This window comes from Halichoerus grypus, chromosome 1 (genome assembly GCF_964656455.1).
Source record: "Halichoerus grypus chromosome 1, mHalGry1.hap1.1, whole genome shotgun sequence".
In the NCBI taxonomy this organism is placed as follows: Eukaryota; Metazoa; Chordata; class Mammalia; order Carnivora; family Phocidae; genus Halichoerus; species Halichoerus grypus.
Window position 1 is genome coordinate 13,104,726 of NC_135712.1, and position 14,937 is coordinate 13,119,662.

Below are 14,937 nucleotides of genomic sequence, written 5' to 3' on the forward strand. Positions count from 1 at the left end.
CACCCCTAACCTGCCTTTCCCCAAACCCTGCACCCCCTATTCCTCCTGTCCCCAATTCTAGCATCTCCTATACCATCTGTCCCCAAATCCTGGCACTGCATCCCTCTTGTCCCTCAATCCTGGTACCTCCCTTCCCTCCTGCCCCCAATCCTAGTACCCCCCTTTCCCACTGCCCCCAAATCCTGGAACCTATTCCCCTTGTCCCTAAATCTTGGTACCGCCATCCCACCTGTCCCCAAATCCTGGCACCCACCTGCCTGCCCCATCTCCTGGTAGGAGCTATTCAGGCCCTAGGCTGAGGTCCATGCATTTCTTGTACCTTTCAGGCATTATCAGAGTGGGGATGCTGGCCATGCCTCTGTCTTGGTGACTCTTTTTTTTTTTTTTTTTTTTAAAGATTTTATTTATTTATTTGACAGAGAGAGACACAGCGAGAGAGGGAACACAAGCAGGGGGAGTGGGAGAAGGAGAAGCAGGCTTCCCGCGGAGCAGAGAGCCCGATGTGGGGCTCGATCCCAGGACGCTGGGATCATGACCTGAGCCGAAGGCAGACGCTTAACGACTGAGCCACCCAGGCGCCCCTGTCTTGGTGACTCTTGAGTACTAGTGGCTATGGATACGGAGAGGAGTCCTCCCTGCAGATGTGAGGGGGGAGAGCAGGCTGAGTTTTCCAGGTCTGGCTTTTCCTGTGAGGAGGAAAGTCTGAAATCCAGCATATTCAAGAAGTGCGGCTAATGCTTAAACTTGGAGGGAACACACAGAGGACCTCATTTAGCAATCCACTAAAGAAGAATACTGGAGGAATGCATCCCAGCCCCATCAATGTGCTCTGTGCTGAGTGGTCTGACATTAGCCAGACGTGCTGCCTACAGTTCGAAGAGCAAAGGGCCCACAGCCTAAATCATGCCCCAGGGCTCCACAGAGATGCAGAAATTCTCTGCCCAGCCTAAGCCCTGCGGGGAAGAGAGAGCCAGGATTAAATGAAGCTCTATAAAATAGGGAGGAGAGTTCTTTTTAAAATGCAAATTGATTAGGTCCCCTGAGACAATTTGTCAGGGGCTCCCCGCCCTTGGGTAAAAGCCTAGCTTAACTTCCCATCCCCCAGGTCCCTCCAGTGCTACTCCAGTTGCCCTTCCCTCCTCCCACTTCACTTTGCTGACTCCTACACACCTGGTCTTACTTGCCTCTAATGCCACCTCCTCCAGGAAGGCCTCCTTGTCCCCCAAGTCTCCAGAGCAGAGATCATACTGCTCATTGTAATTTCCCTACCCCCTACCAACAGGTGCAATCAGAGTCCCTATGGCTGAGGCATCCCTGCCCTGCCTCCTGGGTCATATTGGAGATGGGTGGCCTGTGTTTCTACAGAAATGAGGGCCCAGAGCTTGATGTTCAGTACTTGTCCCTAACGCACCTCTCCCCTCCCCACCCCCATGGAGTGGGGTGTCCTGTCCCCTGGGTGGGCACAGCAAGATTGCTGGGTGGAAAGCAAATCTGGGTCAGACGCTGCAGTTAGATGCAGGGTATTGGAATAGACATCTATGGGTGGACCTTCCCTGACCCTCTTATGTAAGAGTATCTTGACTTGGGGGTTTGGCGGGGCCCCTCTCTAGGAAGCCATGTTTATAATCACATCACATGGTCTCTGGCCAGGGCTGATCCAGGGAGGGGGGCTACCTGACCCCAGCCCAGCCAATTAAATATCTTTCTGTTAGAAATTTGGAACTAAGATTGTCAGACTGCAAGTCTCCATAATTGTTAGAAACAGGACATAAAAATCATGGAGGCTATAGGGGTGGTCATATGTCACCCAGCTCAGGCTCACAGGGAGGCTGGGTGCAGAAGGAGAGAGAGAGAGATTGAGGGCGAGGAGAGAATAAGGAAGCAGAAGTGCCATGAGAAGCAGAGAAGAGAGATGACAGAGGTTTGCCGTGACCTTGGAGCTACCTACCCTGAGACCTTGCTTCCCTGCCCTGGCTTCAGTGGCCTGATACCCACCCGCCTCATCCCCCTTTTGGCTTAAACCAGCTCAAATTGGTTCCTTCACTCACATCCAAAGAGCACTAACTAAGACAGATTCTTAGTTAGAAATTAATTATTAACATCCTCGGTCTTCGTATCAACTTCCACATCAGCTGGGAGAAATTTTTTAAAAATGTAAAACCCTGCACTCCCATTCGGTGACCTATAAAATATTCAGACATTGCAAATCATTTTTTAATGATTCAGGCTGCACAGTGAAGAGCCATCTGGCCAGGGCTGGAAGAGAGTATATTTTTAAAATGCCAACCACATAGAAGGTGATTAGAAAACGTCTGCTTGGGGTGGGGGGGGGAGGGGAGACGGGCACGAACTTGTCTCACAGTGCTAGGCACCCCCGCCCTTTGGAATAAGTCCTGGGGGCCACACTGCTGGACAAGGGGGCACCGTCCTAGGGAGACGGGAGGACACCATCAATGCCCCATTTCCTCCACAGCCCCACAACCAAAACCAAGTTGCAAGCCCCCTCTCTGACCTCAGCCTTCTGGCCTCAACTGGACTCCCTCAAGTGCCTCCCTCTGCCATTCTCAACCTCACCCAGACCCCTCCAGGGACCCTCCTACTCTCCCTTCTTCCTGGAGACCCTCCTGTCTGCAGCTCGGATTCCTCTATCCACCACTGTGATCACTCGCTTGGGAGCACCCCAACTCTCTCCCTCCTTTACCATTGACCAGGGAGCCTGGAGGACCCCTCTTCTCATGTCTGCTCTCAAGGAGCTGGCCGCGCTGGAAGGAACCACACCAGCGGGCAGACCAGTGTCCCAGAGAACTCTGGCACTAGCCTCCCGCCCCCTGCAGCACTTCCTTTATACCTTCTCTCGTCTTCTCCAACCCTCTTCCCTCCCCGATCCTCACAGCTGATGACCTCGTCTCATACTCAGAGAAGACAGAGGCCCAGGAGACAGAACAGAAAGCCCCCCAGCCACTCTCAGAGCCTCCTGTCCCGCTGTGACAAGGGAAACATCCTTCACGCCCATCTGAGGCTGACCCCGTCCCTCTGCCTCCTCTGGGCCCCCAATCTTTCCACCAGGCATGTGTCCTCAGCGTCTCTCACATCTTCCCACTTTCCAAACCCTTCACAGATTTTTTACTCGCTCTTGTTCCAACTGGTCGCCCACCCCCAGTCCACTGCAACCCATTCCCCACCCCACAGCCCATTGACTGGTCTCTTAAGAGTCCAGGCATCACAGGGGTCTGACTGCCCCACTGCAAGCCCTCCACTGGCACCTCCACCGAGGACCCTGCAAGACCGGGTCCTGGCCGCTCCGGAGCTATTTCACGCCACCTTGACCTCACCAGCTCTGCGCCTCCCCCCTGCTCGGCACTTCACATGCGCTGCCCAGATTTACCTGGTGGGTTTACCTGCTCGTTTGTTTAGTGGCCATCTCTCACCCTCAACTGATAATTCCAAGGACAAGGACCATGCCCCCCTTTTTTTAAACCACCCAATTCTTGGCACCGGGCACCACCCTGACACAGAGCACATGCCCACAGTGCACTGAATGAATGGACGAGGGAGAAGAAGCTTGAACTGAAGCAGGACCTCCAGGCCCTGAGAGCCCACCTTCTCTCCGCTAAGAAGAGCCCCAGCCCTAGGAGCTGTCACCTCATTCTTGAAGGCACAGCAGGAAATTCACCTCATTTGCAGGCTACACTCCTTCAACACTCAGCTGCAGAGGCCAGACGCTACTAGAACATCAGAGTGATCTGTGTGGCTTCTTGGGGGACCCCAGAGCTGCTCCGGCACGGAAGCAGGAATAAAGCCTGAGAGATGAAGTCAAACCACACTTCCTGCAGTGCACGTGTGGCGCTCTTAGTTTGGAAATGCGTTCAAGCAGCCACCGTATGGTACTGACTCCAGCTTTCATACTGCAGAGGACAACATTTTTAGCTCAGGATATAAAAGGCTGGGGAATGCATCGGAACATTTTTAGACCATAAAAAGGAAGGAAGTACTGATGATGCCACAACATGGATGAACCTTGGAAACATGCTACGTAAAGAAGAACCAGTCACAAAAAAAAAAAAAAAAACCCAAAAAACAAAAAAAAGAAACACCCCACATCCTGCATGATTCCATTTATATGAGATGTACAAGAGGCAAATCCATAAAGACAGAAAGTAGATTGGTTATTGGGGTGGGGTGGTGGGGGTGGGCTGGGGGTGACAGCTAAAGGGTGCAGAGTTTCTTTGGGGGATGATGAGAATGTGCTTAAGTTAGCTGTGGCACTAGCTGCACTATTCTGTGAAAAAAATTAAATCCTGAGAATAAAATAAAATTCTAAAACCATTGATTTCTATGCCTTAGGAGGTGAACCAGATGATCTGCGAATTATATCTCATTAAAGCTGTTACAAGAAGAAAAAGGTGGGGATATCTGGCAGGAGAAGGGGTTTCCACGTGCACAGATATCGGGTTTTTCAAATACTGTTCTCTTTGAGCTCCCTCGGCTCCTATGATCATTTCAAAATGAACAGTCCACGTGTCAGGATGACAAACCAGAAATCTACCGTACCCTTTGAGAATCATTAGTGCCCATTCTCTTTTAGGCAGCTCTATAAAATTGGACTCCACTGAACCAGGCATTTCATTTTCTTGTTTGAAGACGCTGGGAAAACCAAGTCCTGCTGTCATGTAACATTTTTAATTGTTCTCGGGCAAGCATTTGATCTGTTGACTCACTGCTGGGGGTATGCAGATAAAATGGCTGTTGGCGGCATAGAGAGTCATTTAGAGCCTCAAACCAAGACTGCAAGGTGAAGTGGTAGCCAAACAAGACTTCTGGGAGCTTGCGTAATGTACCTATAAATTTCAGAGCCTCCTAAGCACCCAGGTTAAAATCACTCTTCTCCCATTTGCTTGTTCTTTTCCTACTCTTCCCATTTGCTGCCAATCTGATCGCTAAAAGTACTTTCAAAATGAATTTTGACCAAAGAACTTGTATTGCTTATTTAATATGAACATCATAGATAGGAATAAAGGATTAAAAAAAATGTACTCTGGAATATCTGGGATGACAACACAGTTTCGAGTAACATCATTTGGTTTGTTGCATGAAAAATGCCTTTTGCTCCCATGATCAGCACCTCCCAGAGAGGCAGGGTCTGTATCCTTACCACACGCATAGGTGACAGTGAGGTATTGTTTCACTCCTGGCGGACAGGGGCTCCCAAAATGGTGATTGTTGACCATGATTTTGCATCTCTGCTTCCCATAGCACCTCCTGGATAATACTTGCAAAGCCGAATAAGACAGGCAGTCTGAAAGGCAGGGAACGTCAACAGGAATTTTAGGCTGCATCCGTATCTGGCTAGCCGCATAGCTTATGCTATTTTCTGTAAGTAAATACACTGGGCTGGGTTTCAAGTCTCATGGAGATAGTTTCTCGGATAATTTTCTATCTCATTAAAGTACCCAAGATGCTTTCCCATATAAATCATATGGGCTAAGTCCCCTATAGGCAGAGCGGGCTCCATGACATGTGTTAGAAGGGCCCTGAGCTTACTGTGATGCTTCGCTGTCACCATCTTGAAATTCTTACATATTTTTGAGCAAGGGGTCCTACATTTTCATTTTGCATCAAGCCCCACAAATTACGTAACTGGCCTTGTACACAGAACAGGCAAAATATGTAGAACGCTGAATGAAGATTATTTCTTTTATGCCCCTTACCATGCCTTAAAATATTTTATTTGTCATTTATTTATTTTTTTTAAGAGAGAGAGAGAGAGAGCACGCACACGTGAGTAGGCGGGGGGGCAGGTACAGAGGGAGAGGAAGAGAGAATCTTTTTTTTTTTTAAGATTTTATTTATTTACTTGAGGGAGAGAGAGAGAACGCACACAGGGAGGGGGAGGGGCAGGGGGAGAGGGAAAAACAGGCTTCCCTGTGAGCCAAGAACCCGACTTGGGGCTCGATCCCAGGACCCTGGGATCATGACCTGAATTGAAGGCAGACACTTAACCGATGGAGCCACCCAGGCGCCCTGAGGAAGAAAGAGAATCTTAAGCAGGATCCACACTCAGTGTGGAGCCGGATGTGGGGTTTGATCTCAAGACCCTGAGATCATGACCTGAAATCAAGAGTTGGAGGCTTAACTGACTGAGGCACCCAGGCACCCCTATTTGTCTACTTTGAGAATCCATCTCCCCTGTGTGAACATAAGCTCCAAGAGGACAGGGACTCTCTCTGTCTTGTTTGTCATCAAAATCCCACATCCTGGCCCAGTGTTGAAACCCAGTAAATAACTGATGAATGAATGAAATGAACTAATAAACATGAGGGTATGTTTTTCAGCACCTGGCACAACGCCATCACAATTAGTAAAGATGAATTTCACATGTACAGAGCTGAGGTGCGGAGATGCTATGTGCTGTAAGGAAAAACAAGTCAAATAAGTCTACCTCGCATTCACAGGATGTGCTGGAGCTGGAGACAAAACCCACACATGGGACCTGATGTCCAACAATGTGAAACAGGGCATGAGCACCAGCAGTGCGTGGCCAGGACGAGAGGTGCTGGGGTCAGAGTCGGGAGAGATCAGTGTGGACCAGCATGGTCACAACAGGCTTTCTAGGGCAGAGGGACTTGGTCACAGAGAAAGTGCATGAATTGGGTAGGAGCAAGCAAGACAGAAAAGCACGAATACCAAAGTAAGGGGGCTAGCGTCACTTAAGGGGAGTCCAGGGGGCTGACTGTGAGCTGGAATAGTGGGTATGGACAGGGAAGCCACAGAGAATGAGCAGGAAAAGGAACCTGGAGAGAGGCTGAGCTTGCCTGTGAATGCTTAGCCAAAGACAGACTTTATTCTGCAAGCATTTTTTTTCTCCTTCAAAGTAAGTGTAATACAAAGGACGTAAATATCTCTAAATCAAAAAAGTGGTTTGTCTAACCTACTGGGTGTTGGTAGAGAATGTCATGGAATGAAAGTGATGACAACAGCTTGACTTCAGATGGAACTGGACTATTTAAAATGGGGTTTCCAGGAAAAATAGGCACTGATTTCTAGAAGGAAATTCACTCCTTATTGAAGCTATTCCTTGAGCCAATATGGCTGGTTAATGTTTTCATGAGTACAAGTACCCAACGCAGGATTCTCCGACTTCACCAGCTGAGACCTAAAGAAATGGCCTGATCCTACTGTCCTTTACGGACAGTGTATGGGAGGCCCCAGAGAGAAAGGGAACCAAACTCAGCTTGGAAGCAATGGGCGGGGCACCTGTGGGCTCAGTTGGTTGAGTGTCCGACTCTTGGTTTTTGGCTCAGGTCATGACCTCAGGGTCGTAGGATTGAGTCCAGCATGGGGCTCCTTGCTCAGTGGGGAGTCTGCTGGAGTTTCTCTCTCTCTCCCCCTCTGCCTGACCCCCACTATCTAAATAAATAAATAAATAAATAAATAAATAAAATCCTTAAAAAAATAATACACACTGGAAGGAATTAAGAGCTTGGAGAACAGAGAACAGAGGAGAGAATTTTAGAGACCTTACAAAGTTCAGTTCACTTACAACAACAGCTAACATGACAGGCTATTCTCAGCACTTGTCCATCAACTGATATGGTATGTTCCCAATGCTCTGTGACATGGGTTGTTTATCAGATATGTAATATATATATTATAATAAGTTATATATAATAGTTTGTATATATAATATATAAATCAGGGACATACAAATTAAGGCCACAATGAAAATAATATTTTGCACTTTCTAGATCAGCAAAACTTAAGAAGACTGACAATCCCAAGTGTTGAAGAAGATACCTATCAATGGAAACTCTTGAACATGGCTGGTAAGAGGGTAAACCGACTCTAGAACATACACTGACATCTTTTAAATTGACACATTTCACATCCTCAGACTCAGCAGTTTCATTTCCAAGAGTCTATAGGCTCACCTAGCCTTTCTCTAAACCCTTCAGAATTCACAGTCAAGAGATCTGAGAATGGGATGTATGATTCCTGCATTGGGAAGAAGTAGCTGTCTGAGTTAATGAAATTATTCTTAGAAGTCTGACGTAACTATTGTTTATTCTGTTGCAAAGGAAATACATGTTTGTAGTTGAAAACTCGAAAAGCACAGATAAGCCCAAACTAGGAAAATAAAAATTCCCGGTAAATCCGAAAAAAAAAAACCAAACCAACAACAACAAAACCATTAACCTTTAAGGAAACTCCTTCTGGCCACCTTTCTGTGTGTGAATGTCCTTCCCCCTCAATGGTGTCATATACATATCACTTTGTATGCTACTTTTTCCCATTTAATATATCTGCACAAATTTTAACATGAACATCATTTTGAAGAATTGCATAGTTTTTCATCGTATGGATGCGCCAGCTCTATTTACGATACCCGATGCAATCATCGTTCAGATGATTTCTGGTTTTGAACATTAGAAGCAGTTCTATGTGGGGGCGTCTGGATGGTTCAGTCATTTAGGCATCCGACTCTTGATTTGGGCTCATGTCATGATCTCAGGGTCCTGGGATGGAGCCCATGCTCAGCAGGGAATCTGCTGGAGATTCTCCCGTTCCCTCTGTCCCTCCCCCAACCCACACTCTCTTTCTCTCAAATAAATAAATAAATAGAAGCAGTTTTATGTGGAACATCCTTAGAGCTACATATTTGCACACAAGCACGATAGTTTCCATAGGAATTCTTGGAAGTAGATTGCTTTGTCAAAGGCTACTCAAGATATTAAGGCTTTTGTACACACCGCCAAACTGTTATCCAGAAAAGTTCTTCTAATTCACACTCCTGGCAGAATTGTATGAGTGCCCTAGAAACCTTTTATTTCCTTAGGATGTGTGCCTGACCATATTCTTTAAGGCTAACAGAGGAAGGAAAAAGAAACCCCTCTCATTTGTAAGACCACAACCCTCTTTGACCCAGGAGGTCCTGTGACGAGCATAGAGGCATGCTTCTGCACTCTTAAATTACCCTGGGAGCAAAAGAGTTTATCTTGGTCAGAGTGAAACCCACAGTGTGTTTTCAGGAAGAGGCCCAAGGTAATTCAGGTCAGACTCAGGTCTGACCGTATCCTTGTTGACGCTGAGCTCTGAACTGTTTGCGGGATTTTTTTCCCCAGTGATTATTTCCCTCCTAGGCTGATTTTGTTTGCACCCTCTCTTCCTGGCAAACAATCCTTCACCCCCAATCCATCTGATAGCACGATATTCAACCATTTAATTTTTATTTTTTTAGCTATTGTTTAACACTGAAACTGAAGTTAATTAATCCTCACAACGTGTGTTTATTTTGATAATTAAGCTGCTCTTGGCAGTGGGGGCCCCTGGCACCTTAATCTTTGGCTGGGAAGTCGAGGCCCACCCACACTTGGCCTTGCGATGGCCTTAGCCCAGACCTTGAGGCCCACTGGGTGGTATTCTCGTTCTCTTATTGAGGAAACAGCAGGATCCCTGGAGCCCACCCAGAAAATGTAACTGCAGCAGGAAATGACATGTCACAGTGGATGCCCAGCCAGGGGAAACTTCCTGAAGTTCATGCCCAGGTCTGTGGGAAGGCGCACCCCCTTCCGTGTTAAGATGTAGTTTCACTGGTGTTCACGTGGGGCCAACAGTGATCGATCACTTTCACACTTCCCTTCTCTTTCACTCGACAAGACATAGGTTCGGACGGATCTGACTTGCTGGATGCTCTTTCAGGCGTATCTTTGAAGGGTCAGCTCCCTCAAGATAAGACACCAGATGTAGCTTTGTTCAGAACTTGTGGGACAAACAGATGTCACTTTTTGAAGATGGTCTCACAGCTGGCTTAGTCATTGTCTCGTGCGTCTTCCCTTTTATTTCATAGTTGAGGGTTATTTCCAAGTATTCGTTTGCTAGGGTTGCTGTAACAAGTACCACCCGCTGGGAGCTTAAAGAGCAGAAATGTATTTCCTGTCCATTCTGGAGGCTGGAAGTCCAAGGTGTCCGCAGGGTTGTTCCTTCTCTGAGGTCTCTCTCCTGGGCTTGTGGATGGCTGTCCTCTCTCCGTGTCCTCGCGTGGTCTTCTCTGTGTGTGTCTGTGTCCTAACTTCCTCTTCTTATAAGGACACGAGTTATATTGCATTAGCACCCGTATGACCTTCATCTAACTTAAACTCCTCTTTAAAGACCCTCTCTTCAAATACAGTTGCGTTCTGGGGAGCCAGGGGTTAGGACTTCAGCCTACAAATTTTAGGGGCACACAATTCGGCCCATAACAGCCTTCAAGATGGCCCCTAATCATCTTCACTTTCTGGAACTCACACCCCTTGTGTACCCTCCTCCCACAGTGAATCAGAGCCGGTCCATATGCCCCGTGTCCGCCCACAACAGTACTGACTGGCCTGGCATACCAGCGATCCACCTTGGAAGCTCAGCCGGCAGGTGAGGTCCCATCTGCGACTCAGCAGAATGTGTGAGACGCTAAGCAATAACCACCAGCCAAACTACCCCCAGAATTCCTGCCTCACAGAAACTGCTAGGTAACAAATATTTGGTTTTGTTTTAAGCTATTACATTTCGGGGTATGTTGCCACATAGCAACAGAAAACAAATGCATATTTTGATACTTAAGAGTGGGTCTCTGGGATACAGAGAATTCCTCAAAATGTGGGTGTAGCTTTGGAACTGGACTTCGGGCATAAGTCGGGAGGACCTTGAGGAAAGTGTTAGTGAAAGTCTAAGGCCTCGAAGAGAAGCCCAGCATCGGTAACCTTTGCACCCGGAGGCCAGGTACATCTCAGAGTAGAACCTCCCAACTTCAAAAGTGAATAGGCACAGGTATGCTGGATATTTCCTTCAGGCCCCCGGCTGCCCCCCAGCTATTAGTTTTGGCATTGGGCAATGCCTCCCTTCACCCCACTGTGCCATACAAATAGAATTTTCTGGAGAAAAGGCTGGTAAGCCCAGTTCAAGGCTAGCATGTAGTGTGTGACGAATGCCTCACCATGGCCCCACCTGCCTGGTACATTCCAGATGGGACCAGCTTCAAGCAATGCACACAGAATGGAGGCTTTGCTCACCCTCCTTCAGGCAGGGGCTCAGAGGCTTTGCTGTGGACAGGCATGAGCACCCTTATGTCTTTGGGGATGTCCAGTACGAGCTCGGGTCCCACTAGGATAGGGACCATCAGCCAGGCCGTGAGCAGCCCTGAGGATGCTCATGGGAGCGTGATGACGTCACACATGACAGGGGGTGGGAGGTCACGTGCAGATGCTCTGCCTTCCACCAGGGGTGTCCTCCTCCCCACCACCATGAAGCCCCTTCCTCTTGATCCTATCCGACATACAAAGTACACAGAATCAAAAAAGCAACTAGCTGCCTATAACAAACCCAAACTGTAAGTCCAGAAAAAAATATACTGTGGGGTGGGAGACTGGCGGCAGAAAAAGCATGTCAAGGATTAACATCTCTACTCTGTCATGTAAAAATTTATGAAAAAAAAAAGGGTCCCACAAGGGGGGAAGAAAAGGACAAAGGCTAGAGAGACAGTGGGCGCGAGTGCAAATACAAGAACCACAAAAACATGGGAAATGTTCAAAGTCATTAATATTCAAAGAAAGGCAAATAAGAGGACCATTTTACACCTATTAAATTGGAATCACGAAGAAAAATCACTCATACCTCTGCCAGAGCTGCAAGGAAACCCAGAGGCATACGTCGCTGTTTAGACACATAAATTGGTACAAGAAGTTTTTGGAAAGAACTCTGGGGATACATATAAAGAATTGTAAATATGCCCATGCCCTCTTTCAGTATAAAACTTCTGGGAATTTATCCCAAGGAAACAACCCAGAGGAAAGAAAAAGCTACAAGCGCAAATTCGTTATACATCACTTAGAATATTTGAAAATCAGAAGCAGTAAAATACCCCAGCCACTAGGGCATGGTTAATTAAATGATATACTATAGCCCTTCAACAAGATATGAAGAAATGACTGGCATTGTTAGGATTTTGTTGGCCACGTGGAAGAACACCCAGGATACAAAGTTACATTTCAAAGCACAAAAAACTGTATCTGTTTTAGAATTGCCATTATGTAAAAACTGTTCTATGCACGGGGCGCCTGGGTGGCTCAGTTGGTTAGGCGACTGCCTTCGGCTCAGGTCATGATCCTGGAGTCCCGGGATCGAGTCCCGCATCGGGCTCCCTGCTCGGCAGGGAGTCTGCTTCTCCCTCTCCCACTCCCCCCTCTTGTGCTCTCTCTCTCTCTCACTCTCTCTCTCAAAAAAAAAAAAAAAAAAAAAAAATCTTTAAAAAAAAAACTGTTCTATGCTCAGATACCAGGACTTGGAAGAGACCCTGAAAAGAAAAAAGCTTCTCATTTGATGGGTAACATTTACGGCTGAACTCTTTTCTTATTTCCCTTAAATGTACTTAGGGTGCTCGTGCAGGACACTAACAGGGACCCCCTTAGTCATCTTGCGGAAAGACCTGGAAATGCCCTCCGTCCGTATTTGAGCGCTGAAGTCACACTCCGCAGTGCTTCCTGACCTCACTGAGGTCCGGCTGGCCTTCACCACGAGTGTTCCCAGGGAGGCACCGAGGCTGGAGCATATTCGGTTCCACCAGACGGCAGCTTATCCCCAAGAGGAAGGGTACACACATCACCTTCCAGAGGCCGCAGTGAGGCCTGACCACCCGGCCCTAGACAGTCATCCTGCCAAGCTCATGCCAGGTCCCAGGGCTGAGAATAAATAGCCTTTTTCCCTTCTTCAAAGCGATTGTTGCTGAGCTCCAGTAACTTAGAGCCGAGATCATCCTGGCAGCCCGGCGACCGGATGTGGCCTGTAGGCATGTTTTGTTTGGCTCGCACACTGTTTTAAAAGTTGGAACATTTCATATTAAAAAAAAAAAAAAAAAAAAGAATCCGGATTTCCAGCATCTCATGAGGGGTTGGAAGCCGTGACGACACCAGGCCCGCATCTGGGGCTGGGAGCCATCCACCTGCAGGAGCCCTGTGTGAGCACCTCCCTTAGGAGGGGCTCGGATTCATTCCTGCATGTCGAGATTCACGTGGACACCTACTGTGTGCCAGGCGCTGCTCAAGTTGCTGGGAATTCTGCGGGAAGCAGACACCATCTCTACGGTGCTTACCCTCCCCTGGGGAAACAGGCCCTAGACAGGTAAGTGATGAGATGAAGACACTCAAGCAGGAGGGCTGCCTGGGACTGCAGAGACGAGGTTCCATGCTGGCAGGGAGCCCCAGGAAACCTGTCCGAGAAGGACATCTGATTTGATTCCTGAATGATGGGGTGAGAACATTCCAAGCCAAAGGAAGAGCTTGTGCAAAGGCCCCAGGCTATGAATTAGTACGCGGAGCCCCACAGTTTGTAAGGGAAGAGAGGGCAGACCCATGGCTGGGAGAACGGATTGATTCTAATTACAGAGGGCAAAGCGCAGAGCTTTAAGGGGTGGAGGGTGGGTGCTGTGATCTGATTTATTTTAATAACCTCTCTCTGGCTGCTCAGTGAAGAAGGGACTGAGGGAGAGAATCCGGGAGAAGGGAGGCCCAGAGGCCAGTCAGGAGGTGGTCCGGACGGTCCAGGTGAGAGATGCCCAGAAGTGGGGAGCAGAGCTGCCGATGAGAGATGCTCAGTGTGCGAGAGCCCGAGGGCTTGCGGACCGAGTCAGGGGGAGGCGGCTGGTCAAAAGGGGCGCTTTCTAACGGGGGTAATAGTAAAGCATGTTTATACAAGAGGGATAAAAGGATGGTTTGCTGGGGAGAACATGCCCAGTGCAGTTTAAAATCTTCACATACAGTAGCCAAGGAGGAAACGGTTTCTTAGCATTCGGCACGATGGGGAAAGCACGTCAGCAGGGCTATCCAATGGTCTGTACTCGTGCGCAAGGGTCTGCTCTTGACACTGACCTAGAAGGCGGACACAGTCCAGGCCTCCACGTGAGGCTGGGGATGAGCTGAGGATGAGGAGCCCTCCCAAGGGCCTCTCCTCTTCCCTGCGAGCCTCTCTCCCCTGCAGAGCGCGGGGCCGGACGCTCTCCTGCGTTTGGCAGTGGTTCCTGAATGCGGTGAACAGCCTGCTCTTCAACCTCACGTGTAGTCAACGGGCAAGGGACAGAAGCCCTTGACCATGAGGGGTACAAGGCGATGGGGGCAGGACGAGCAGGTTGTTTCTGCTGGGTGACTTTGCCGGGGCTCAAACTTTTCCAGCTGAACCACTAAGCAAGGGGCATGGTCTTCCATTCAGAGACCTTTCCCGCTTCAGTGAGGGCTATTCATGGCATGATCACAGCTGGGTGACAGTCCTCGAAGTCTCTATGGAAACCTCTCCCTTAGCCACGATGTCTGCTAACATTTTCTTTGGCTGATTACGTTTCCCTTTCAACCCAACTCCCATCCAACTTCCCAAAAACCTAAGGCAGTGTGACCCATGGCCCGTAAACCACGCAACCTGGGTACAGATCTGCATGCTTGGCTGACGGACTTATTCTGCTCAAAACAACGGCTGAAACAGATGGGGCTTAGTGCTGCCTCCCCAAACACATGTGGCTAGGTTGCATTTCGCAAGCCTGAGAAATGGGGTACCCCACCCCAATATCAAGAAGGAGAGTCCCTTTTTGCAGAAATAGGTCAGATCACCAAGAGTCCCCTTACCCAGCTGAGGAGACCAGATCATAGGGGAAGTCCCTGCAGGATGTTCAGAAGAACAGGGATCACACTGGCCTTTTAGAAGGATGCCTCTGGCCCCCTGGGGGGGTGGGGGGGACAAGCCGGGGAGTAGGGAGACTGCAATGACCAGGCAGTGGTCCCTGGAGCTCATGCAGTAGCGGGACCAAGGCAGGAGGGGGTAGAGATGTTCTGAACACAGGCAGGGGTTACATCTGAGAGTGACCAGAGTGTCAAGAACTCCCAGGTCACTCACCGGGGCATGGGGCTGAGGGTGGGGCCGAGACATACA

General features: G+C 48.6%; 1 protein-coding gene across 9 annotated transcripts in view; it reads right to left on the reverse strand.

Moving 5' to 3' along the window:
* The window catches only part of EVA1C (eva-1 homolog C), a 71,503-nt gene that overhangs the window by 11,279 nt on the left and 45,287 nt on the right, over positions 1-14,937 (reverse strand). For 6 of the 9 annotated variants that reach the window (XM_078079209.1, XM_078079105.1, XM_078079068.1 and 3 more), the window contains one exon: positions 5,153-5,296. The exons of the other annotated variants lie outside the window; for them this stretch is intronic. In XM_078079209.1, the coding sequence (XP_077935335.1) occupies positions 5,153-5,296 (144 nt within the window). The remainder of the gene's footprint in view (positions 1-5,152; positions 5,297-14,937) is intronic. 9 annotated transcript variants of the gene reach the window in all.